Genomic DNA, 25,270 nt, shown 5'->3' on the forward strand with positions numbered 1-25,270 from the left:
AAGCACATGGTAACGGCACAGGCATCTGGCAGAGCAAATAGCCAACCCCTAACTTTTTCCACCTGCTCACAAACCTTGGGAGAGAGGTGCTGCAAGGAGCCAGCACTGACGAATGCAAAAACCACGCACCTCCTCCTGCAGATACCTCTGTTTCCTTGGCTCTGCTCTGTTGTTTTTTTTTGCTGTCTGTGACGTGGTCCTTGCCAGATATAAAGCAGAGACAGAGGAGCCCTTGGCTCAGCCCGTTTTCCAGGTGTCAGAGGCAGCCAGAGAAGCAAGGTGCTCAATGCGCTCGGCGGACCTGCTCATCCTTCTCCCTGCAGCCTGGTACCAGCTGGCAGCGTTCCCCTTCGCTGCGCTCTTCCACCAGCTCTGTGCCTCGGGGCAGCTCTCTCCAACTGCTCGGTACGTGGTTGCCACCTCTGCTGCTGCGACAAGGGCAGGTTGTGTCTGTGGGTGCTTCCTGGGTCTCTCCTAGCCAGAAATGCAGTGGGACACAAGGTAGAGATTCCCTGCTGATGCAGGTATGGACGTGAGCTGTCCCGCTCCCCTCTTTGTGCAGTGGGGCCCGTTCAGGGTGGTTAAGGCTCAAACAGCCAGGCCAGACTCTCCTGTTGAAAGAGGTGGTTTTAGGGGTGTACTGGGATGAGTGCATGGGCAAAGGGAGCAGGGAGGGAATGGGGACTGCCTCTGGCGTGACAAAGATAGGGGCCAGGCAGGGACTGCGATACCCAACCTAGTCCCCCCCGTCCCTGCCTTGCAGCTATGGCGGTAGCTTGGGTATAGCTTGCCTCAGACTACACCCTACCACCATCACCAGGGCTGGCACCTCAAGCGCCAGTTTCCCCAAAAAGCCAGTCAGAGGGCATCTGGTCTCTTCTAGGTACACACTCCTCCTCACTGGAGGATGTCTCCTTGCAGTCACAGCCATGGGCAGCTATGCCGCGTTGCTCCTTATCCCCGCTGCTGCCTCTGTGCTCGTCCTCCTCTCCGCCAGCCCAGCTCACGTCCACACCTGGGTCTTTGGCCTCCAGATGTGCTGGCAGACCCTCTGCCACCTGGGCCTGGGCAGCTTGGCACTGGAGTCAGGGGATGCCAGGTAACCTTCCAGCCCTGCCTCCCTCCCTCTACACCTTCCCAGACATTTTGGACGGGTGGAGGCCCACCCAAGCCAAGCTCGTTGGTCCCCACTGATGGCACTGGGGAGGTGGGAGGGACAGCATGCATGCCCACGCACTCCTTCCAAGGCACCCTCAGCTTTCTCCCCGCTGCTTTCTCCTTTCAGGCCAGCTGTTGCCCTCTCTGCCATCATGCTGCTCACCCAAAAAGCGACATATCTGGCCCTGGACGTCCACGAAGGGACCGTTCTGCTCCAGACAGGCCAGGGGCTTTTACAGCAAGCCTTGCCTCTCTCCAGCTACCTGCTCTATTTCCCAGCCCTCCTCGGAGGCCCCCTGCTGCCCTTCAGCAGCTTTCGGGTCCAAGCCGAGTCCCTGGGGGCTGTCCCCCTGCCCCTGGAGGCTGCTGGATGGAGGTGCCTTGGGGCGCTGGCACTGCAGGGGCTGCGTGTGGGGCTGGAGGGCTGCCTGCCCCGGGTACAGGGCTGCTCCATCCTGGCCACCCTGTGCCACGCGTGGATGCGAGCCCTGCTCTTCAGGCTGGCCTACTACACGCAGTGGGTGCTGGACGAGGCCCTCCTCGAGGTGGCAGGTTTTGGGCTGGAGGAAGGGCAGGGAGACCTTTCAGGCCGTGAGCTGTGGGTGCTGGAGACCACGCACCGCCTGGCTGTCTTCACCCGCACCTGGAACAGGAGCACGTCCCGCTGGCTGCGGAGGCTGGTCTTCCAGCGCTGCCCAGCCCAGCCGCTCCTCGCCACTTTCGCCTTCTCCGCCTGGTGGCATGGCCTCCGGCCCGGCCACGTCTTTGGTTTCCTGTGCTGGGCCGTCATGGTGGAGGCCGACTACCGCATCCATCCCTTCCTCAGCGCCTGGGCCACCTCCCGTGTCGCAAAGCTCCTCTACCGTGGCACGACCTGGGTCTTCACGCAGCTCATTGTCGCCTACGTCCTGGATGCTGTGGAGGCTGAGAGCTTGTCTGCACTCTGCCTGCTCTGGACTTCTTACAAGAGTATCCTTCCCCTCTCTTACGGTGTTGTGCTGCTGCTGCTGCTTTCCAGAAAAGCAAAGCAGAACTGAGCCTGTCCTGCACTACCTTGAGTGGATGGCTAGGGCATGTCCCTGTACACGTGAGCATGCAGTGATAGTAGCTATTGGTCAAGTGACCTCCAGAGACCCAAGACTGTCTTTTACTCCTGGTATATCCCCAGCTTTGAGGGAAGCACTGAAGCAAAGTAGAGATGACACCAACCTAGAAAAAAGAGCTCCCAGCAGCACTGCTTGCCCCGCATTTGTCTTGGGGCTTTGGGTCTCAGCCTCATTTCATGTGGAAAGCATGCAACCTCCCTGCCAAACTCTTCAGTGCTGCAAATACCCAAGCAGCAGTAGGAGTGAGAGGCATGAGTCTGCGGTGCTTCTCCAGCAGTCGCCCCTTGACACTCTTCCCGTGGCACATGAACCCCAAGCTTTGTCCCAGCTGGATGTCTTCTGCAGTCCCCCTGAGCGGGTGGCATGCTTGGCCCCCAAGGTGTAAGGTCAGGGAACACGGATGATCCATTCCCTCAGCCACCTCTGCAGGGGATCCTGGGCACGTGGGCAAATAGAGTTGGGGTCTACTGCCCAGGGCATGCTGAGGACAGCATGGGCAGAGCGGGGAAATAAGCCAGCAAGGCCCTCAGACTTGGCTGTGACATTCAGCTAGGGCTTGAGGGTTGCTTTCCCCACAACAGCTGCACAACGCTCTTCTTGAGTCCAAGCACTGACCTAGGACCCAAAAGCCTGAGACTCTTTAGGCATGGGTACCAGAGGGGAAGATATCAGGAACCCATGGAGCTAGGAGCTTTTGTTTACATGAAAGCATGAAGCCACCCACCCAATCTCAATATAACATAGCTGGAAATGCTACAAGACTATAGCTGGTCCCTAATCCATGGGGGATACTGCTGCAAGGTACCAGGACCACCAACACCTGAACCAGTCTCAATCCAGTTGTCCCAGTTGTTATTTTCCAGCTGGCATTACGATTGGATTGGTCACGGTCAGACCCCATCTCCTTCGGTGTTAGTCCTGCAGAGCTGCCTCCAACTTGTTCCCTACATCCATGCTTTAAAACTGAGTCATCTCTTCATCTTACCTCCGCAAAACGTGCTGGGCTCCTTCAGACAGGCTCTCCGGCTGTTCAATCACTCCCCTGGCCAACATGAGACCACACGGAGCTGACTGTGGCCAGAGATCCCAGCAAAGCGTGCGGGATGGTCCACAGGACAGTGGCTCCCAAGCCAGAAGGCTCATGCTGCCCGTGTTGGAGGGAAATGTACACAAGAGACAGGGCACAAGAAAGCCTGTGTATAAAAAATCCCTGACAGTAGCGGCTGGAGTCATTCCACATTCTTGCAGCAGGCAGGGACGTGCACAGCTTCCTCCCTAAGGGGACTAGGGGAAATTCATTGCAAACGGGTGCCCAGCCAAGAAACCATTCCCTCCCATCAGCAGCAACTGCAGCCAAACAGATTAAAAATCCAGGTGAGAAGCCTGGAAAAGATTCACAGAAAGCATGCAAAGTGTCAAAAATCCTGGGGAATTAAAATTCCCACAAGAGAGCAGGCTGGAGCTGGAGGTGAATGAAGGTTGGAGGAGAGTGCTCGTGACTTTCTCCCCATTTTCAGCTGGGATGGGGGTAGCTCAGATGGTGATGTCCTTCCTCAGCAAAGCTGATGCTGGGTTCCCTCCATGAGCCCCAAATCGACCCCTCCAAGTGCTGCACAACCGGTCCCAGCAGCAGGGCAGCTCGCCTCTGCCTCGTATTGAGGTAGAAGAGCATAAAGGCAGCCCACAACCTGCCTAAAAAGCAGCAACACGGCCTCTCCACCAAGCCAGGTGGCTGTTGCATGTCCCCATGGAGAGAAAGGGGATGGAGGGAGCTAGGCCAGCTTCTCCCTCTTCCCTTGTGCTATATCTTTTGAAAGATCATGTTCACAATGCAAGCAGCTCTCCCTCTGCATTTCTAATGCACCAGCACAGTGCAGCAGCAGCACCAGCCTCCCACAGGCCAGCTAATCTTTTGATAAAGGGGTTAAACACATGCTACGCACAAGGGACAGGTGAGTTACCAGGTGAAGGGGATAAGCTGGGTGGATGGGGAAAGCAGAGCAGCCTGGCCCCGACTTTCTTCCTCGGGGGCCTTGGAGGTGAATTGGGGATTTTCCATTTCATTAACTTTACAAGGGGTAATTCCCAGCATGCAGCATCATCTTTGCGAGCAGCCCCATCCTGGCTCTCTCCCCCCTTCACAAAGGCAGCAGTGCTAGACAGGAAGGCAATGCCGCATTAACATCCAGAGAAGGCAACAGGCAGGTGATAGTTGCCCACAGCAGAAACAAGCAGTGATTTTTGTTTTTTAAAGCAAAAAAAAATAAATAAAAAAATAAAAACCACAGAACGGATGTCAAAGCAGAAATGAATTTGAAAGCAGCTCCTGGCTCTCCCATGCAAAGGAGCAGTGAATGCATTGTTTTTACTCCTCGGGAGAATAACCCAGCTGTTCCTCCTTGCTGCCCACCCTGGCAATCAGCGGTGTTTCCAGGCAAAGAGGCTCTGAGGCTTTAGGGGGTGGGGATCAAAGGGCTGTCCCCTAGGCTCAGAAATCAACTCAACTGCGCCGTGTTCATTAGAAACATGCACACACGCGGGCAGGAATTTATTAGTCAACAGACTTACCATCCCAAAACAAAACAAAAAAAATCCCCCTAGAGAGGGTTCGGCTCCCAGTTTTGCCTGCTCGCAATTGTACTGAATGTCTTACACGGGTGGGAGCACACCACGCTCACGGCTGAGATGCCAGCCTCCCCCGCGTAACGGGGCTGTGCCCCTTCCCCAGCCGCCCCCGAGACACGTCCAGCATCAGAGCAGCTGCAGCAGCTTCAGCGTGTGCGAGAGGGAGGCAGGCTCGGCGGACGCCAGGTACTGGCAGCAGAGCCAGTCCTCCAGTTCGACGCTCCGCTCCGTGTCCACGGCTCGCTCGGCAAACTTCATCATCAGCAGGGCGCGCTTCATGTCCACCCAGTTCTGCAGCACCTGGCAGAGGGCTTCCTCGTGGCTGAGGGGCTGCTCGGTGAGCTCCCGCCGGGGCCCCCACAGCAGGCACTGCAGCATCCGCTTGGCCTCGGTGATCCGCACGCGCTTGATGGGGTCTGCCTCCAGAAGGAGGTGGGCCAGCTGCTGGAGCCCCCGCGAGTAGATGGACAGGCTGGGCAGAGCAGGGAGGTCCTCGGGGCTGTACTCCTGCTCCTTGAGGTGCACCTTCTCCTCAAAGGGGTTGGGCTGGTGCAGCAGCTCGTAGATGAGGATGCCGGTCTGAAACTCATCGAACTTCTTGTACTGGGAAGCTGACACGATCTCCGGGGCCAGCCTGGCCTGACTCTTCTTCAGCTTGGAGTCTCCGGATCCCGGTTTCTGCTTGGCTTTCAAAAAGTTGCTGATGATCAGGCGGGGCAAGTGCTTGTCATCTTTGGCTTTCACGCAGCTCATGGGGGGCTTGCAGGGGACAAGCAGGAGGTTCTCCAGGCACAGGTCACGATGGATTATGCCATGCTCTTTGAGGTGCTCCAGCCCGTTGCAGAGCTGGAGGAGCAAGAAGCAAACCCGACGCTCGTACAGCTCGGGCTTGGCTTGGTGCAGCATCACCGAGTCCCTCACAAAGTCAGCAGTGGTCTGGCTCGGCACCTCCCGCGTGATGACCACCACGCAGTCGTGCTCGCTGGCAGCGCGGGAGGCACGGAGACCATCCCCGGGCACGCTCTTCTCCACATCCGAGGCCAGCAGCATGCTGGAGGGGACGGAGGCCACGAAATGCCCACAGTCCTGCTGGATGTTGAAGTGGACGGGCACTGCGGGGCTGCAGTATGAAGCGGCCACCTTGGACTCCTGGCTTTTACAGATCTGCAAGGAGAGACCAAAGAAAAAGTTTTATCCATCAGTGACAGAGACCAGGCGCAGACCAGAAGCTCAGAGGTAGTTCCTTAAGCTGGGATTTGAAGACATTAAGGTATTGGTAGAAGCAGGGTGCATATTAGTTCCTTTAGCACTTTAAACCATCTCTAGATTTTCTTGAACTCGCATGACTTTGTCTTCATTTTGTTCTGTGTTTTAGCATTATGGCTGCATTAAAGACGGCACAAACCCAAAACCAGGTTTCTTATAGGAGTATCCATTAGCTTGTGAGGCCTTCTGGCATTTCTTTTGTACGCTTCTGTTTTTTTCCCCCTTCTATTTAGGGATGTATTTATATCTCAACCACAGGAATCAACAACAGGCTGAAACTCAACATAAAAGGCTTCAAACCCTGGAGCGTGCCACTGCCAGTCATGGTGTGCGTGCAAAATCGGACAAGAAATCAATTTTGCCTCCAAGCTAAAATAAATGCAATAATAGAGAGGAGCTGGAGAAACAGGCTGCTTTTGTACTCCACTAGCAATGGTTTGGATCCAGGCATTTGCAGGTAATTCACTCAGATGAGATGATCGCGTAGAGATAGGACAACAGGGGCTTGAAGTGCCCCTTCTCTTCTAAAGGAAAATACCCTGCTGCTGCTTCATGCTTATTTAGGGGAAAGATAATCTCTGGAGAGTGGGGCAGACTACAGATTACCATACCAAGGAAAGAGGAGCCCCTGGAAGAATGAATGCAGCCAGATGGAGTCAGGGAGATCTTCCCCAGCCAGCCTTTCTTCCTGACTTCGGCTGCACCAGAGGCATCCTCCATGCAACAGGCTCCAAGTAGGAGCCTGGGGCTGGCTTAGTCATGCACCTTTAAGCAGAGAAAGAAGCCAAGGAGCGGAGCATTTCTTGGCTTAATTCCTCTAAAGCCATTTCATGTAAAACTGGCTCCTTCTAACTATTTTATACATATCCTTGTGTGCCTGTACACAGCCTAAACCCTGGCTCTGGCTGCTCAGCTGGCCCCTTGGCTCAAGTCAGATCCTCTGCCCATCTTGAGTTATCCAAATCTATTTTAACTACTGGTCTGCGATTTCTTGCACGTCAGAAAATCTGTATCACATCCAGGAGGGGCAGTGAGAAGTCAGCCAACTGTAAAGTTTTGCAAGTGTTCTCCATTTCAGCTACCAAAAAAAGGTAGCACCCTGGAACATTGCAAGAGATGTGTGAGTGCACGTACATAAACACGTGCATGACTTTATGCTGGTGCAGAGTACAGCCCTCTTGGGCTGCTTTGGGCTTTATCACGGTGCTCTGTGGAGTACCAAGGACACAGAATAAGCACACAGGGACCCAAGAGCAGCTCCGTTAAGAGGCTGAAAATGTGTTTTTTTCTGCCTTGGCTGTAATTCATCCACTACAGCAGTGGAGGCAGAGCCACTGAACCACACACAGCATGGCTGGCAAGAGGAAAGGTCTGTGTGTGCCACCAGGAACCACATATTGAAAAGGAGCTGACCGGCTCTGAGGTTTCTGAAGGAAAATTTTGATGAACTTTGGCTTGTTGTACCTAAAAAGTTACTGCTCTGACTGCTGGACTAGAGGTATTGGGGCAAGCCCTGATTCAACTCTGGTTATTCAAAGCACCCCCCTGTTGGGTTGACTGCTTCCTTTAGAAAATCTTTTTTAAGGCTTTAAAGCTATCACTTAACTAAAACATCCCCTTGGGGGTTGTAATTGTGTAAAGGATTCAGCAGATCTTTTTTTTTCCTTGCTTAATGCATCTCTGGCAGCGCTTGTTTGGGAATTATTTTAGTTTTTGAAAACAACATGAAGAGGAAGCAGCAGTGAACTTCTCCTAGGTTAAAGCCCAAACAGAAGTTAAAAGCCTCTGTATTCAAGTAGTAACATGGATCAAGAACCCCAAATCCATGGGATGTGCATGAAACAAGCTGCCTAAGCTTATTTATCCAGGTTTCGGAGAGCTGAAGCATTGCACCCCACATTTCCATTTCAAACGTGGATTCTGTACAGTTACAGGGATATATTTCAGAACCTGGCCTTACACACCATCTCTAGGTCAGCCTTTCATTATTTAATTGAGACCTGGAATATCTTAAAGCCCGTAGTTTCAACATCATACAGGCGCTCACATGGTTTCTGGGTCAGACCTTCCCCTTAGAAGGGGGGCAGTGGGGAAAAAGGCTGTCTTTTGAGCAGTTTTTAAGCAGCTTGGTTTGTCAGAGGTGAACTATGCTGAGTTTACAATACAGTATTAGCACCAAGTTTTTCAGAGAGAACCTGGTTGGGTTGTAGACCGGTCCCAGCTCCGCTGTGGGAAGCGAACCCTGCGGCTGCTTGGAGCTGGGGATGAGCCAAATACCCAGGCTTGCTCTGGTCACCGGCTTACCTTCACAGCATAGGTGGTTGACGGGTCCTTGGAGCAGGTGGCACAGTAGTAGATGGCATCCCCCGAGTCGCAGCAGGGCTTGTTGCACGCCAGCTTGAAGAGCGACCAGTTGTTCTCGCTGAAGCGCAGCTCGTTCTTCTGCTCCCGCATGAAGCAGTCCTCGCACTTGGCGACCAGGCGGCGCAGGGACTCGGCGTAGAGGGCGCCCAGCTTGGCGTACACCCCCTCCTTGCTGTCGATGTTGCTCAGGAGGTTGTGGAGGTGGAGGCTGGAGCTCGACGACACCTGGCTGGAGACGCTGAGCTGCGAGGAGGAGAGGGACTGCAGGTTCCTGCTGGGCATGCAGGCCCCCGTGCTCTTGCTGGTAGCCGAGCCCCAGTAGCTGTTTCCTTTGGAGGCTTTCTCCAGGGATTCAGAAGAGGAGAAGGTGCCGGGGCCCCCCAGGCCGGCTGGGTGGATGAAGGGAGGCTCTTCCCGCAGGCAGAAGTTGCTCTCGGAGTGGCTGACGTTCAACCTGGGGCTGGCAGTGCCGGCTGCTCTGCCGGAAGATGTTTGGCTCCCAAAAAAGCCATCCGGGGAGGACACCGTTCTGCTCATCGTCTTCTTCTGGGGCAGAGGGGGCGGGCAGCTGGGGCCGGCAGAGGGAGCATCCTCACTGGAGGTGGGGAGGAAGGAGCCGGGGGGAAACACTTGGCTCTCAGCTGGAGGCGGCGAGTGGTTCGGCTCAGACGAGTGCCCTAGGGGACAGGGAGACACAACGGGGTTTGACTCATCCATTGGTGGAGGCAGAGCTGCATGGAAGGGGTTAGCTCTCCTTAATCTGGTTTAACACAGCGGCTTCGCGAAGCAGGCTGCAGACAGCTCACTAGAGAAATGCTCCCTCCACCTGAGACTGCTTTCCTACGAACCTCACACACGGCAGTAAAAGCTGGCAGAGGGCAAATATTTAAGCCGTGACATCAGCCACGAGGAGGTAAGTAAGAAGGAAGCACTTGGAGGACACTCATTCAGCAGCAATCCCTCCAGCAAAGCCTCGGAGCTGCCACCCGCTGCCTGAGCAGCACAGCGTGATAAGAGTGACTCACGCAGCTCTGACTTCAGCCTGGCCACAGCTGCCCAAGAAGGATATTGAACCTGCCTCTGCCTCTCGTTGGGTAAGGGTCACCGGGTAAGGGCTGGGATTTGGCCAGCTCCACCCTACTGAAAAAAAAATCTGGCCTCCCTTCTGGCTGTCCCCCAGCTTAGGTTAGATCTCTCTGCCTTCCTGCCCCAGCTAGGCTGGAGACAGGCAGCACAGCTGCACGCCTCAGAAGAGGGGAAAAGCAGAAAAGGGTGATTTGACGTTGAAATAGACAGCAAGACTTTCAGGTCAGAGAGAAAGAAGCGGTGGGGATCTGAAGCAGCAATTAAAAGAAGTGACAATTACTGGGACAGCGATCCCTGGTAGCTGCTCGCTGCCTGTGATGACCACGGTGGGGGCAGGTCCACTACGTCTCAGCTACCAGAGCAGATGCCAGCTCACGCTGTCCTGCAGACAGGAGTCATGCAGCAGGGCATCTCCTGCCACTTCCAGTCCAAGGGGCTTTGGCAGAAGACGCAACCAAGTGAAATTCTTCAGCACGCAGCCAAGACCAGCACCTCTGCCAGGACACACAGTGAAGCCCCCATTTCAAGAGGATAAATGTATTTGGTGGAGGCTTAGGGAACAAACAGCAGCCCCAGAACCTTTGGCAACCAGTCCACAAATGTCAAATTGCTCTCACCTCTTTTTTACACCCCGATGGACTCTGCCCCAAGCTCTGGGTTACAATTAAAACCTTTTCACAGCTTTCCTAACACTGCTCTGCACCTTCAGCGTGGGGTTCTCCTGCATGAGATGGGATGGGGCTTATTCCATCCCCCCGTATTTTCACATCTGACAGCACAGCCAATTAATCTGAGCTCACTTCACCCGGTGACTGACTGCGTAGCTGCTTGCTTACACCAGAACAAGAACTCACGTGTGGGTTATTCATTTTAAAGCTCAACCTTCCTGAGATGAGCTTAAACAGTTGCCTCTGCTAGTGGAAGCAGAGAACTCCTGTCGTTCCGTATCATTTTTGACAGCAAATTGCTTTTGTGTCCAGCAAGTAAAGATCCAAAACATGTGAGTTTTTCTTCCCCACGTACAACTTCCTGGCAGAGCCTCGCTCTCAGACTCCAAAGTTAGCAGTGGAAAAATGGACTTTCCAGAGCTCTGGCTCTTAATTTTATTGCTGCACATTGTTGCTCTTGGAAAGACAGAACTTCCACTACACGAAGATTACTTCTGCAAAGGAAATACTTTCTGAGCTGCCGAACACGTTAGTGCATGTCTCAGTTACGCACTTATGAAGAAAGTGACTTCATAGTAAGTATTTTTTAATCTCAGTTAAACTAGTGCAGGCAGATTTTTTCTTTTCCCCCTTCAAGAAACAACTGGGAAGACAAGGAGAGGGAGAGATCACCTTTAGCACAAAACCCCTTCTGGTACTCCTCAGATCTGTGGAGGATATTCCAGGAGAGCTTACTTGTGGCCTTGTGCAACAGGGGAAGCACAAGCAGGATGAGCACAATTGCTTTCAGATAGAGGCTTCATCCAGACATGATGGATAAACAGATTTTGGCACTGGCCAAATGAAAGAGGGAAAAAAAATGATGGTCTGGCTCTCCCACGTTCATCTTAAGTGCATCAAGAGGCAGAAGGGAGAGAGTAGACAGACAGAGGGTTGATGAGAGCCCTGTGACCCCTGCCCTGCAGATGCCGCCCCAGCAGTGGGATTCGGGATGGGATAATCTCCTCCCCGGGTCCGATGCTACCTCTCCGACACCCACTCGGCCACTTACTGCCATCGCTGCCGGTCTGCGTGTCTGAGCTGAGGCTGTCGGTGGATCCGGCCGTGAAGCTGACGTGGATGCTGCGGAAAGGCGGGCTGAGGCTCTCGGTGGAGCTGTTGCTGCCCCTCTCCAGCTCAGCGTTATTCGGGTTCATTTTCAGAGCGCGCCTAGAGACAACGAAGCAGAAGGGTCAGGAGGCAGGCAGGAAAAGGTGCCACGCACGCAGCTGCGAGCGCAGATTAAAGTTGAGAGCAGCCTCAGCTTGGTTCCCACGTATTCATACGGACCCTGCAGTCTTACCAGGCATTAGCGTTTCATTGTCAATTTTTTCCTCCCCTTTCTCTGGGATTTGGAGGTCATATTCCACTGACACCAAGCAGGTCGTGGCCTTGCAAGGCACCACTTCCTCTGAGAAACCACGTGTGCTTGAGCAGAGAGAGCCACGGAGCCAACAGCACCCAGCCCCAGCCTCAGCCTCCCCTTTCTAGCACATGTGTGATCTTGGACCGCATCCCATTTTGGCCACTGCCACCAGGAAGCGGGGACCCACGGATGTTTGCCTCCAGTAAAACTCCGTGGAAGGGAGCAGCATCACTCCTCCTAGCCTACAGGAGGAAAAGTTGGTGCTGGGCACCAGAACCCAACTCCTACACGGTGGAGGCACGAGTAGAAGCACAGTCCAGCAGCAGCAGCAGCTTTCTCCTCTGTGCACCACCCTAACAGCTGAAAAAAGAAGCTCCTCTTCAGAAAACAATCGTACATCAGACGCAGGACCCACCGTGCAGCTTTTAGGGTAAGACCTACTGTTCTCCACACAGCTTCCATCTACAATAAACCCTTAAACCACAAGCTGCCCTTATGTACTGCCAGAGCCACAATATAAGTGATCAGTTGTAGGCAAGCAGGACTATTTGCTGAGATAATGAATTTTCCCCATATTTTCTTCATTTTTTTCCTCCCTGGAAAACAACAGGAGCTGGCGAAACCAGGCAGCACACCAGAGCACAAATACCCCCAGCTTCGGTACAGATCAAACTCTCCGTTGAGGTTATTTGCCACATTTTTAAATAAAGCTGCCAATCCACCGATAAAACTCAACGCATTGATGACTGAGAATGCAAAAAGGTTAGCGGAAGACTTGCAAAAAAAGAAAAGAAAAGAAAAATAACTTCCACCAGCTATCTCGCTGGAAGGTATCCGGCATTTCCTAATCAGACGGCGGAGCGGCTGCAGAGAAAGACAAACAAAAGACATGCACAACTATTTTCTTGTGACACACTGCTCACGCATGCAGAATCCCTCCTCTTCCAAAATCCCCAGGCACAGCAGATGCCACGAGCGCTTTATTTTAAGATTAAGAAACGTTTCATCCTGCGTCCAGACAAAGCACTTACTCTGGTGTCCACACAACCACATGGAGAGCAGCATGTATGAGAAGCCCGGAAGAAACTTCTGCCAGACTTCCTCATTTGCCTGAGCAGGCTCATTCTAAAAATACTCGGGGGCTGATCAAAATAAGGGTCGGGGAAACCTCCTCAGGTACAGCTCCGGCAGGGACACTGCCCTTGGTCTTGCCCCGGTGATGAATTTTCCACACGCACTTGGTCACCACAGCCAGCCTCCCAAGGAGGATTTACAAAACTTCAAGTGCACCACGCAAGACAGGTTTATTAAAAATAAATAAATAAAAAAAAAGAGCAAGTGAGAGACACTGTGGTTTTTAGCTCTGTTTTAGCTCTGTTATGATTAACGCTGTTGAAAACAGCCAACTGGAGTCTAGTCTTTTTTTAAAAAAATAAAGCTACATATACTAAATAAAACTACATATATAGTTTTATATACATATAAGCTATATAACCTTATCCCATAACCGACTTGCTCAGAAACTTAACTTTTAGTAACTTGGGGTGGAAAAAAAAAACGAAGGGGTGCACATCGATGCGTGTGCCCTGCCTGACTGGGTAAGGATCAAGGAAGTGTTTGAATCCAGAAGAAAAGCGAGAGATCTCAGGAGAGAGCGGGTCTCGATTTGCACAGATGAGAGGTTTCCTGACGCATCCCTCCCCCTCTCCAGACACACACACACACATACACACACGCGAACACACACAGAAGAAAAAGCTGGTGCATTTCTGTTTCCTCCCCATCACTTAAAACACGGATCCACGGAGCTGCCTTACCATTCCCACACTCGGGCAGAGCTGGGACTTTGCTCGGCAGGGTCCAAGGTCCACCCCGCGCAGCCCCACCTATTCCTCCAAGCAACCTGGGCACAACACGGCGCCTGCCAGCACCATCCTGCCGGCCGTGTTTGCTGAGCCCAGCGCTGCCGTGAAGTCATACGGACGGGGAGCACCGCTTCCTCCCCGCGCCGCTATGTAAAAAATGTAGTTCCTGAGCGGGTCGCACCAAAATAGAAAATTGCTCGCCGCTGTAATGACATCCTGCTCTTGTTTCAGATGCTGCAGCCAGGCCAGCTATTGCCTCCTGCGAATATTTTTGCTCCAAATCTCCCTCCTTTCCTATAAGCTCCTCCTAGCCCAGACAGCGCCCAGATCAAAATACCCATCGCTTTCCCGAAGAATTACTGGAAATACTCGCTATGGCCAAACTGTCCCACTTCCAACAAAAATAAAATCCACTCCAAGAACTGAGCAACCAACCACTGCAACAGCCCGTGGGATCCTTACTTCTCCTCCGCTTGTAGCGTTCATTCACGCCATGCACAGCTGTACAGGTTCACTGCCCTGCCCTTTCCTCCAAAAGATAGTGGAAATAAAGAGCACAAACCCATTTTAAACCTGAAGAGATCACTGGGATTATCCCCCGTTGCCTGCTTACACGTGTGGGCTCCGCTTCCCTCAGAAAGAGGTCGCAATGGGTAATTCCCCTCCATTTCCTCAGCACTTTAAATGTTAAGTGCTAACTTCAGGAACAGCAGCAGAGCCTCCACTGAGCGTGAGCACCTAAAGAGCGGGTCACAAAAGAGTCAGCTCTCAATCTAATAACCTAATAAGACAGGATTTCCAGCTCTCCTAATTATTCTGGCGGCTTTAAACACACTTGGCTTCTTCAACATCCTCCACATGACATCCTAGCGTATTTGGGCAACCCCTACAATTCACTATTCACCAGTCTTCCCATCCGAAACAATTCCATCTAGCTGGCTTTCCAAACGATTCCCACAGTCCTGCCTAAAACAAACCAGGGTGGAAAATGGAAGACTGTGGTCTTCTAAAAAAAAGAAAAAAAGGGTTTGGAGATCTGTAACATTGCCACGGGACACCAGATCATTTGCAATGCTGCATCTCCTGCTAGGGCGGAGTAACGCTTTGTGTTTCTTTGTGTGCTGTGGTGATGGAAAGCACAGCAATGTCCTCGTTTCTCCCTTAAGAAGGCAGTTAAACCCATACTAACCTCACCTGGCCGTGGAAGAATTGGTTTCTCTGTGTACAGTGACCCACAAAGCAGAGTGCATTATTTCCAGATGCTTCCACGAACGGAGCAGAGTAGGAGCATCAAACCCCTCAAACACAGAGCAGTAGGAACTGCCAGGGGAAGGCGGTGTGAATGTGAATGGGACATCCCTTCCCAAAGTACAGCACTGGAACTAATGCATGGCAGAGAGAAAAGCCAGGCTACATGGCAGCCACACGTGCCTGGGCATAATTATTATACAAGGGGAAGCATCGTGGCACCATATGCTTGTCTATCATGAAACAGGAATCGTTTCATTTTCCTCCTCCCTGCAGGTGGGCATTAGCAAGCAGGTAGAGCAGATCTGTGGTGCCAGGGAGCTGTTTTTATACCTCTGTGTCTGGTTTAGGCAAACCAAGCAATCTAAAAAAGCTAAGCATCCTCTCCCATTAATACCGGCATCCCATCTGAAACCTTTATGTGGTCAGGTCATCCGAATGCTTTAATCTGTGTAGCTAATAAAGCTCTTCCCATCCCTTTTACACTAAAGGTAAAATGCCCAGAGGAAAAAAAAAAAAAATCAGTGGCATGTTCATATGATCTATACCCTTGGGGGTGACTCAACCCATAATTTTTACAATTTATTTATTTATTTTTTGACTTATCAGGAGACAGGTTCTTCAGAACTGGCACAGGCTGCCCAGAAAGCTTATGGATGCCCCACCCCTGGAGGTGTTCAAGGCCAGGCTGGATGAGGCCCTGAGCAACCTGATGTAGTGGGTGGCATCCCTGCCCATGGCAGGGGGGTAGGAACTGAACAATCTATGAGGTCCCTTCCAACCCGAGCCACTCTATGATTCTGTGATCTTCCCCAGAGTAAATTCATATGGAGAGCAGAACTAATGATAGCTGAGTCAACAGTGAAATCACTGAATGCTCCGATGTGGTGAAGAAGACAAATCTGATTTCCAACCCCGTACTTTTTACGTGGCAAGATAGGAAACACAAAGAACAGAGATTGTTTCTTTTAAAATGGGAGCCAGTCTCTCCCAAAAGACTTGCCCGATATGTCACAACCTGCAGAAGTGATCCACTGGCAGAAGCAACATGAGAAATCCCTGATTAGTTTCAGACAAAAAACACTCAGGGAGAATCCAAAAGGCCTATTAGCTCCCTGTCCTGGAGTGGGATGCTCTCTCCTGCATGAGCCATACTAGCACTTTGCTTTATGTACTTTTAAAAATTTTTAAAATAGACTCTAGAGTTTGTAGTGTTTTTGTTGTTGTTGTGTTTTGTTTGTTTGTTTTTATATATATATAATAATAAGTCTGGCTTGTTCAAAGCAACTCCCTACTGTCATTCACAGTCAGACCACAGAGGAAAGGAAAGCGTCAAATTTGGGGACCTATATGACTTCCAATTGCATTTTGTACTGCCACAGGAGCACCACATAGCCAGCTCGCTTCTGTTCACCGGAGTACACATCCATACCAAGATCCAGAAGGAAACAGGTGCCTCAGGAAGGGTACTAGAAAGACACCTACAGAGCTGCCTTTTGAAGGTGGCATTAATTGTGACAAAACCAGCTCAAGAGCTAATGCAAAACAGCAGCACCATTTCCTTTGCTTCAGGGGCACGTGGCATACATGAACAGTTAAGGCTGACACGCTGGAAGGAACCCGAGCATCATTTAACCTCACCCGCTGCATAACAAAGGCATAAATTTCAGCAAGGATTCCCTTTTTGTGCCAAATAACTGAAGGCTGTGCTAGACTGTTTCTCACCAAAGAGCATCTAAATCATCACTGTACATATAAGTCCTGGGGATCCTAGATTCCCGGGTTAGCCCTTTCCATACCCAACTACCCTCCCAGCTTTTGGATGAAGACCAGTCGCCCTTTTCCTTTTCCAGTCTCTTTCCTCTTGTAATTTGACTCATTTTCTATTCCATTTCAGACCAAGAAAGCCTTAAATATCTGTAATCTTTCACACAAGCAGGAAAAAGAACCATACAAACAATGAGAAAGATGAAACAGATCCGGATCTATTATTTGCCTTTTTGGATGCCCACTTTTAAAATTCCCCAAAAGCACTCCTTCAGCCATCCTAGGAGACAGCTTACAGCAAAACCAGAGTTTCCTCAGTGCCTGGCAGGAATTTACCCTGTAATCTTTTTTCCCTTTTAATTGTTAGAGCAAGGACGAACAACAAAAAAAATGTATGAACAATGCCCAGGCCTAGGGGAGGATGAAGGTGCCTCAGAGTCACCCCCGCGTGGAGGATCTCTGCCCTCCTCCAGGCACGTGGCTGCAGCCCAGGAGCACCAGAGATGTTCCCCCAGCACCAGGCAAGTCACATCAGGAGAAGAAGCTGCCAGCGATGACTGCCCAAGGTAACACAACCCCGCTGTGGTGGTTTCAAGCAGTGTTGCACGTAGCCATCCCTCCCGCTGCCACGTACAGGTAACAACACCCCGGTTCCTGTGTGAACACGCTCAGAGGAAAACACGAGCACCCTCCGAGCAAACAAACAAAGCGAGCAGCTCGTGAAAGCCGCCATCTGATCGAGTTGCTCCCAGAGGGAGGGCTGTGCTCTCAGCAAGGCACCCCGAGGCCCAGCCGCAGGCAGCACGGTGCCGAGGAGGCAGCTACACACAGAGCAAAGCCTCGCCTGCGGCCACGGAGGGTAAGGGTAGATGCCAGCACCTACCTCAGCCACCTGGCACTGTTACAGCTCCAGACTTTCAGCAGGTGACTGCACATTTCCTAAAGAATCACTCCTGAACAGCTCTGCTGAGCCCCCGCAACAACACCCCACACGTGGCAGACGCGACCCCGAGCCGGGTGCTGATACAAGACACCAAGCAGCAGCAGCCACGAAATAAAGTTCTCAGGGTCAGGACTGAAGCACATCTCAGTGTCATCTCTGATTGTGAAGGCAATAAAGCTCGTCTGTGTGCTCGCCTGTGGGCTCTTTCTTTCCTCTGACTTCAGCAGGGATCACGTGGCATCGCAGCAGAAAGCCCAGCACTAAGGGCTGAAGGCTCTTTTTCATCTGCTTCCTTCCCTTGAGAAATCTGATTTGCTCATCGTTTGGTCAATTTAAAACACTTTAAAGTATTTTGTTTAAAGGAGCTTTTAAACAAGGTAGAAGTTCCCTGTATTAGCCAGCCCTAAAAAGTTGAAATTTTGGTATAAGAATAAAGCAGTGTTTAAAGTAATTCATTAATTAAGGAAGCACCAACCCAAACACCATCTCAGACCGGTGAGCGCTGATGACCACACACAAGCCTGACCACGGGCCCCAAGAGCAACTTCTCCAGACACCCATCCCTTCCCTCAACTTCTAGATCAAAGAGCCAAAGCCCAATCTGCCACGCAACACATGGTTCCAGGTAACAAAACCAAAGTGTGCGAGAAAGCAAACTCAGGACACCTGCAGGACGCAAAGTGTCCCTCCCCGCTGTGATCAGGCAGCCTAACCCATGAGCTGCACAGGAGGGAAATCAATTTCTTTCACTCCTTTGGGCAGTTTTTTTTTTTTTTTTTTTTTTTTTCCTGATACACAGCCAACTGCAGTTGCTGCATACACATAAATTATTGGAAGATTAAATTGTTTAGTGGAGCTTCTTCCTTTCCAGACAGACAGCAGTCCTGCATTTGTTTTGTAGGCACTGCTGTCACCCTGCCTGCAGACCTGAATCCCGGGAGAGCTGCAGTGAAGGAAAGGCTGCCTGAAGCAAGCACATGTTCGACAAGCTCCGGTTACTTGCTTGCAGGCAAGCAGCCCTCCCTGGGAAGCTACAGCTTCAAGCGTCAGCCTTTAAAGCAAGAAGACGTTAGGGGCAAACAGAAAATTAGGATTTCAGAGGCCCTTGCTATAAGAACCAAGAGGGGAAGCTGCCCAGTTCCACATACCAAAGGACCTTGTAACCTGTTGGTTTTGATCCCAAAAACCTTGCTGGCCAGTCAACCCCCGCAGCAAACACGTCACGACCACAAATGCTTAACAGTCATGCACACGCTCACAAGGCTGAATACCTGGACTGCTTCTTTGGCGGCGGCGGTGGTGGTGCAAACTCCGTGCCATTGCTCTTCTCCTTAGGGAATTCAAAGGACGACGACTTGCTGATCCCAGGCTGGCTCTCCACCATCGGGCAGTCATCCACGGGGTCGGCGTCAGCTCTTCCAACCTCGGCTCCCACTGCCCACGGGTGGGTTGAGAGCGCCTGCTCCTCCTCCTCTACCTCCTCCTCCTCCTCCTCTATCCGGCACTGCTTGGCCCACGTTGGGGTGTAGTGCTTCTGCCTCCTGTCGTAGGACAAACCTGCCAGGCCTCTGCCAGGCTCCTCCACGGAGGCTCCGTTAACGTGAGCGCACAGAGAAGGGGACACCCCAAAGCCCCCCGTGTCCGCACAGCTCCTCGGCAGCGGGTGGGCTCCAGCTCCGTCGTGGTTGTTGCCGTCACCGAGCCTTGCCAGGGGGGAGCTGGCTGGGAGCACGCAGCTCCCCTCGCTGCCCTGCTGGCTGTTTTTGGACATCTTGGGAGGGATGGCCGGGCTCTCTGTAACCGAGCTCTTGGGAGGAGCTGCGAAGTGAAGCCTCAGTCCGTTGTCACTTCCCGATGCCTGAAACACCTCTCCGGGCTCAACGGCGGGCGGCGAGGTCCCAAAATCAGGGTGGGAAGCGGAGCTGACGCAGGGCCACTGAACTCCCACAGCGGAGTCGGGGCTGCTGAGGAAGATGGTCTTGTGGTCGTCCTCCGTGTGCGCGGTCATGACGGTGATCTTGGCCGCCACCTGGGTGGCGGGGTCCTGGTACTCCTTCTCTGTGCCCCACGCCCAGCCACCATCCCTCCACGCACCGTCTGCCTGCTCCGTGCCAGGGCTGTGGGCTGGTTTCTCCACGTTCGCAGCTCCGCTGAGGCCCTTCAGCTGGGCTTTCTTCCTCTTGGTGCTCTCGGCGTAGATCGGGTCGCCGCGGGAGCACTGCGGCTCCACCAACGCCTGCTGGGGACCGCTCGTGCCTCCGGCGGCATCTGCGTCCCCGCAGCGAGGGGCGTCCTCCTTATCCTGGCACAACGCGCAGGCAGCGGCCGCCTCGGCGCGGAGGGACGACTTTTTCCTCTCTGAAGATGGGGCAGAGGGGTCGCCCTGCTCCTTGGCGATGCAGAAGGCCACGCTGGCAGCCCTGCGCTCCTCCTCGCTGAACTTCACCGCCCTGCCGCTCGGCCTGGCCGCCTCGGGAGCATCCCGCTGCCTCCAGCCGCGGGGCGCCGGGCCCTCCTTCTCGCACCAGGCCCCCTTCCCCTCGGCACAGCGCGGGGCAGGGCCCTCTCTGCGGCAGTCCGTGATCGAGCAGTACTCACCCCCTTCACCCTCGAAGCTGGAAGAGACGCGAGCACGGTCGCCCTCTGAGGGAAGCGCTGCTCCTTCCCTCCCATGGGATGAAGGGTTTCTGGCAGAGCTGCCGACTCCTCTGTCCCCCAGGGCGGGCGGGTTAGGGCAGAGGGGCTGATGCTGATGCAGCAGGGCCAGCTTATCTTTGGCTCTGCTCTCCTGCTTGCCCACCTCCCCCAGGAGCACCAGGCTGTGGATGGAGACGTTCCTCTCCACGCGTCCCTCCAGGCTGCGCAGGCCCACCATGGAGTAGCTGGGAGAGCAGCAGGACAGGCACTCGCCCGGCGAGCCGTGCAGGAAGGGCTTCCTCACGCCGCCGTTGCCAAAATTGTCCCGACAGAGCCGCTGCGCATCGCCTGACTTCAGCAGAAGGTGCTTGCCGGAAACCATCCCCCAGCTGACCTGCAGGGGACGAAAAACGAGCACACCATCAGCACGTGCAAAATGAAAGAGAAAGCAGAAGAGATAAACAGATGCATAGGAAAATCCTCCGGCATGTGCAGCCTTTTTCTGCTCTGCGCTCACCCCGCCAATAAGCCTTTTCTGCTCCTTCTTCTTCCTGGACCATTCGCAGCCCTCGCATTACCAACAATGGCAATGCAATGAAATGAGGCATTCCCCTTTCTCTTTGCATGGGTTCCCTGCCAGCAACACGTCCAACCTGTCATCCTGTCTGTGAGTCACCGTGCAATTACGGATTCAGAGAGGGAAGGAATCTTTGTGCTTCCCTCTGCTGTTTTTGTTTCGCTGCACGCTGCTGCTCCTGACTGGCAGACTCCAAAGCATCGACAGGAACTATCGTTAGCAGGTCATCCCCTGATAGCAGTATTGCTTCCCAGAAGGGAGGGATTTTTGCTAAATTGCCCTTCCACCTCAGAAGACTGGCAGCCTCAACTCAGCTCCCATAGACTTAGTTTTGCAGCGTGGAAACCTGACAGAAAAATACACGGGAAATTGAAGGAGCAGCGTTGTGATGGGTAGCCAGGTACTACAGCAGCCCCTCTTTTCCTGACGCGCTAGGCGTTGGTAGATATTCACAGGGTGAATAGGAGACCATGCTTCTCCTGCCTGGGAGCAGAAGGAGATCCTGGGGCAGCAGGGACAGTCCTCACGCCCCCTTTTTGCCAAGGCAGAAGCAGAGGTACCAGCTGCAGCCCGAAGGGCTGGGATGTTGCAAACCCCACTCCCACAGCACAAAATTCAGCCTGGGGCAAGATCCACGTGCGCAGATCAAACCACACCAGTAACGGCAGCCTGCAACGTTTCATTCAGCTTTAGCCAAAAACGCGTTGGGAAGCCAAGATCAGGCTTAAAAGCCTGTGTCAGGAACAGAAGGAGAAGCAATGGGAAGGAAACCATTTTAACAGATATTCCAAGAGCTCCTGAGAGGAGGCAAGTAACGGGAAATCACGCTTGGACTGGATTAATCATTACCTGTGACAGATCTGCATTCATATTCACATCCGCCCACGTGTCAGAAACATCTGAGTTTATCATCGTTGGTTTCACAGCAATCGTTGGCTTTGAGACAGGGGTATTCACGCCTTCGTCTTCCAACGCTGGGCTCTCAGCCTTGGTCCTAACTCCATTCGGGAGCACACCACAGGCTCCCACGTCGGGGGGTGTCTGCAGTCGATGGGAACTCTTGGGGCTGAAGCAGTTTTTGCAGGAGCCGGGCTTCCAAACGTGTTCCACAAAGTCACTGCACGCAGACATCTTCAAATCCTTGCGGCTCAGCCCGAGAGCCTCCCGTGTCGCCTGCACTGTTCTCTGCTGTTCATCTTGCATTGGCTGTTTCCAGAGCCGCTCTTGAAGATCACCTGGTAACCTGGAGAAGCACAAACCGTCCAATTAGTTTTGTTATCCACAAAAAAAATGGGAAGATCTTTAATAGGACAGGTGATAATTACACTGATTCTGCCTTCATCACAAAGGCTCGTTGTTTACAGGGCTTTTTTTCACGGCTCAGCTAGAGCCCACACAATCACATTAAAAGCCCCAACTTCTAAGCATAACTCGGTAATAGAGAAGACATCAAACAAGCAGCATTCCTATGTGATTTCATTGCCTGTTTAACAAGCATGTAGAACCAGCCTCGTGCGAGGCTTGTATCAAGGGTAAAGGAGAGAGGCCTTGGAATAGCTGTTTGCATCCCCGCAGAGCAAAGCTGGGCAGGAAAAAATATATATATTTTCCAAAGTGGCTTGGAGATACAGGCACCAGACTCGGCAGCTGTGTAGCCAAAGGGACCAGCAGCAGCTTTCCTTCTCCCAGAGACACCGCCGTGATCACTGCAGTCGTACACAAAGGCACCTCTCCCACCCACCGCCACGGAGAAAGGCAGGCAGCAAGTCTGGGGCTGGCACTGATTTGAGCAAGTGCCTGGCAGAAAAGCTCTTATCTGCTTTGCCAGGAGCCACAAATAACAGTGTCAGCTCGCTGAAGTGATTCATTGTTTGCAAGGGGAGAAGAGCTTTGCTCTTGGATTACTAACACACAAGGATGCCTTCCCATCTTCCTTCCCCAGGAGGAAATGCCCCAGGACCAAGACATTCCTGCATTCCTGTGCCCTCCCTCCCCGCACAGCCAGATCTGATTGCACTCAGCCGGTAGCTATCTGCAGCTAACAACTTTGGAGATACTTCAGACAACGACTCCCACAAAGCGCAGGGGATTAGGGAAGAGCAGATCAGAAAGTGCAACTAGGGGAGGAAAACTGCAGCCGGCTGCTACAGGTGACCCTGTGCACGACTCCCCTATATCGTTGTGCAGAGCCATATAACCCATTTCTTCCCCATATAACCAATTTCAGGTCACCACAAAGGCAAAGTTAAAGGGGTGGAAGCTTGTAGGAGCTTGAGTGGGACCAAGTGAACGGGGGAAGAGCCACTGACCTGCAAGCATCAGACACCAGCTTTGGGAAGGGAGGCTTCGATCACATGAGGCATCAGTACCTGCAGACTGGCAGGCCGATAAATTAGGAACTGTTTTATGACAGAGCAGCAAGAAGAGCAACAGCAATGGGATTCATAAATAAGATAAAAGGATGCCTCACTATTTCAGAGAAGAGACTCTTTTAGACAGTTTTTTCCATGGATTTTCAGACTCCAAATTAACCAAAGGAGAGCAAATCACTCTCGGGCATACCCCAACACCCCCAAGATTAACAATATTTGCAAGAAAATCATCTTCAAAGATACTACAGTGCTCCTGCTTTGTTTTCCTTCAGATTTAGCACACAGCATCCAGCCCTTAACCGAGCAGGGCACCGCCAGCGGGTTTGGGCTGGTCGCTGAGCCAGTGGGAGATGATCCAAATGGCCCGATATTAGTTTTATCAACCTGACTGGGGGGAAAAAAAAATGAAAACGTTGAAATGCAGGGATGCTTAATGCCACGGGGAAAATTGGGAAGCCAGCCACGCCGACAATGCCCAAAGTTTACCAAGCGTCCTGATGAGAGCCAGCAAATAAATAAATAAATAAATAAAATAAAAATATATATCCAAGGGAAGAAAGGAGGGGCAGGAGCCAGAAAAAACTCTCCTCGCTGCTGGCTGAATGGCTGGCGCTGCCAGGCGCCCTTCTCAGCCCGTAGCCCCCCCTGCGCAGGGGGAGCAGCAGGCGCATCCCCCCGGCCAAACCCCCCCGGGGGGCTGCGGAAACTTCCCCGGGGCTCCCCCCGGGAGCTGGCAGCGGAGGGCTCCGGCTCGCCCCCACGACCCCCTCCCGGCCCCGGCGGGGTCTCTCCCAGCCCGGCTTTGTCCCGGGGGGCTCCGCCCGGAGCTCCCCCCCTCCAGCCCAGCCCCGGCGCCGCCCGCTCCCGGCCCCGCGGCTCTCACCGGCCTCCCGTGGATGCTGGGGGGGGGCGCACCGGGCTCGGCTCCCTGCTGCCGCCCGGCTCCGGCTCCGGTGGCCACCGGGCGAGTGGCGAGCGCGTCCCCGCGTGGGCAGGGGGCAGCGGGAGCCCCGCCTCGGACCGCCCACGGGGCCGCCCCCACGGGGCCGCGCCCCCGGCACGGAGCGCCCCGGGCACCCACGCGTGGCACCGGCGCGCACCCCCCGTGCGCGCACCTGCGGGTGGAGAGGGTTGGATCCCCGGGGCCGAAATGGGGCCGGTGTCCTCGGGAGATCCTAAATTCCTGCCGGCTCGGGGAGGGTGGGGTCACGGAGAGGGAGGTGGGGGAGGTTTGGGTCCCCGTAGGGTTTGGGGTGTGCTTTAGGGTGGGTGGGAAATGGAGAGGTGTGCCCCCAGCCGCTCGCTGGGCTGGGTGGTTTTGAGAGTCTGGTTCAGCTGAAGCTGGGGGAGGGAAAGAAAAAGAAAGAGGAAAAAAAAAAGAGAGAGAGAAAAAAGAAAAGGAAAAAAAAATAAAAAAAAAAAGAAAATTAAAAAAAAAAAAAAAAGGAAAAAAAAAAAGAAAAGGAAAAACAAATTAAAAAAAAAAAGGAAAAAGAAAGAAAAAAATAAAAAGAAAGAAGAGGAAAAAAGAGGGAGAAATAAAAGAAAAAGGGAACAAAAGGAAAAAAAGAGGGAAAAAAGAAAAAACGAACAAAAGGAAACAAGAAAAAAAAAAGAAGAAAGAGGGAAAAAAAAAAAGAAGAGGAAGAAAAAAAAAGAAAAAAGAGGGGGAAAAAAAAAAAAAAGCTTAAAAATTATAATAAAAAAAAGGAAGTTCTTGTCTCTGTTCAGGGCCTGAACTCAGGTCCTTGCTAAAGCCACCTCTTGTTTAGTACAACAAAGGATCCCAAGTGACATGCATTTTGGGACAAAACAGCGGAATAAAAATGTAAACCGTCTTCCAACCAGAAATCCAAGTCCCTGAATAGAAAAACTGAAGCAGGAGATATGCACAGCACTCATCATGGAAAAAAATTACCCTCCCAGGAGCCGATCAGCCCAGTGAATCCTTCCACTTTGGGGGATTTTGGCAGTGCCACAGGTTGCAAACCTTCTGTTCACAGACGCCCCGGCTGGCCAGGCCTGCTCTTTGCTTCTGCTCTCAGCCCTTACTCTGATCAGGTATTAAAATAGCCAGGAAAACCCACAATAAGCAGAAAGGCAGAAAAACACAGGGCTCCTCTGCTTCATTTGCCTTAACGTTGCTGTAAAGAAATCCACCTAGCACACCTCCTGCTTGTCCT

The 25,270-nt window shown here is 52.7% G+C and overlaps 2 protein-coding genes across 4 annotated transcripts; one reads left to right on the top strand and one right to left on the bottom strand.

Annotated features, from left to right (window-relative positions):
- The first annotated feature begins 286 nt into the window (after positions 1 to 286).
- Positions 287 to 2,195, top strand: MBOAT4 (membrane bound O-acyltransferase domain containing 4). Its single transcript, XM_032186020.1, has 3 exons — positions 287 to 405; positions 884 to 1,099; positions 1,286 to 2,195. The coding sequence occupies exons 1-3, from the start codon at positions 287 to 289 to the stop codon at positions 2,193 to 2,195; spliced, it is 1,245 nt and encodes a 414-aa protein (XP_032041911.1).
- A 2,583-nt stretch (positions 2,196 to 4,778) lies between these two features.
- PRAG1 (PEAK1 related, kinase-activating pseudokinase 1) lies at positions 4,779 to 23,980 on the bottom strand. Of its 3 annotated transcripts, none has more exons than XM_032187495.1 (6): positions 23,971 to 23,980; positions 21,565 to 21,958; positions 18,773 to 20,532; positions 11,325 to 11,482; positions 8,460 to 9,196; positions 4,779 to 6,053 (listed from the first exon to the last, which is right to left on the bottom strand). In XM_032187495.1, exons 2-6 carry the CDS (start codon positions 21,916 to 21,918, stop codon positions 5,016 to 5,018), a joined length of 4,047 nt encoding a protein of 1,348 aa, XP_032043386.1. In that variant the 5' UTR covers positions 21,919 to 21,958; positions 23,971 to 23,980; the 3' UTR covers positions 4,779 to 5,015. The 3 variants fall into 3 exon arrangements, with proteins under 3 accessions (XP_032043386.1, XP_032043385.1, XP_032043384.1); XM_032187494.1 differs by lacking the exon at positions 23,971 to 23,980 and adding an exon at positions 23,025 to 23,081; XM_032187493.1 differs by lacking the exon at positions 23,971 to 23,980 and adding an exon at positions 22,041 to 22,191.
- Positions 23,981 to 25,270: the final 1,290 nt, after the last annotated feature.

This window comes from Aythya fuligula, chromosome 4, assembly GCF_009819795.1.
Source record: "Aythya fuligula isolate bAytFul2 chromosome 4, bAytFul2.pri, whole genome shotgun sequence".
In the NCBI taxonomy this organism is placed as follows: Eukaryota; Metazoa; Chordata; class Aves; order Anseriformes; family Anatidae; genus Aythya; species Aythya fuligula.

What these genes read in the sequence shown, in the direction of transcription:
- MBOAT4 (XM_032186020.1), top strand. Translation starts at nt 287, where the DNA reads ATGCGCTCGGCGGACCTGCTCATCCTTCTCCCTGCAGCCTGGTACCAG. An exon ending in CAGCTCTCTCCAACTGCTCG is followed by an intron (nt 406 to 883) that starts GTACGTGGTTGC and finishes GGTCTCTTCTAG; the next exon opens with GTACACACTCCTCCTCACTG. An exon ending in CTGGAGTCAGGGGATGCCAG is followed by an intron (nt 1,100 to 1,285) that starts GTAACCTTCCAG and finishes TTCTCCTTTCAG; the next exon opens with GCCAGCTGTTGCCCTCTCTG.
- PRAG1 (XM_032187493.1), bottom strand. An exon ending in GCAGACCGGCAGCGATGGCA is followed by an intron (nt 9,197 to 11,324) that starts GTAAGTGGCCGA and finishes CCTGTCCCCTAG; the next exon opens with GGCACTCGTCTGAGCCGAAC. An exon ending in CAACCACCTATGCTGTGAAG is followed by an intron (nt 6,054 to 8,459) that starts GTAAGCCGGTGA and finishes CTCTCCTTGCAG; the next exon opens with ATCTGTAAAAGCCAGGAGTC.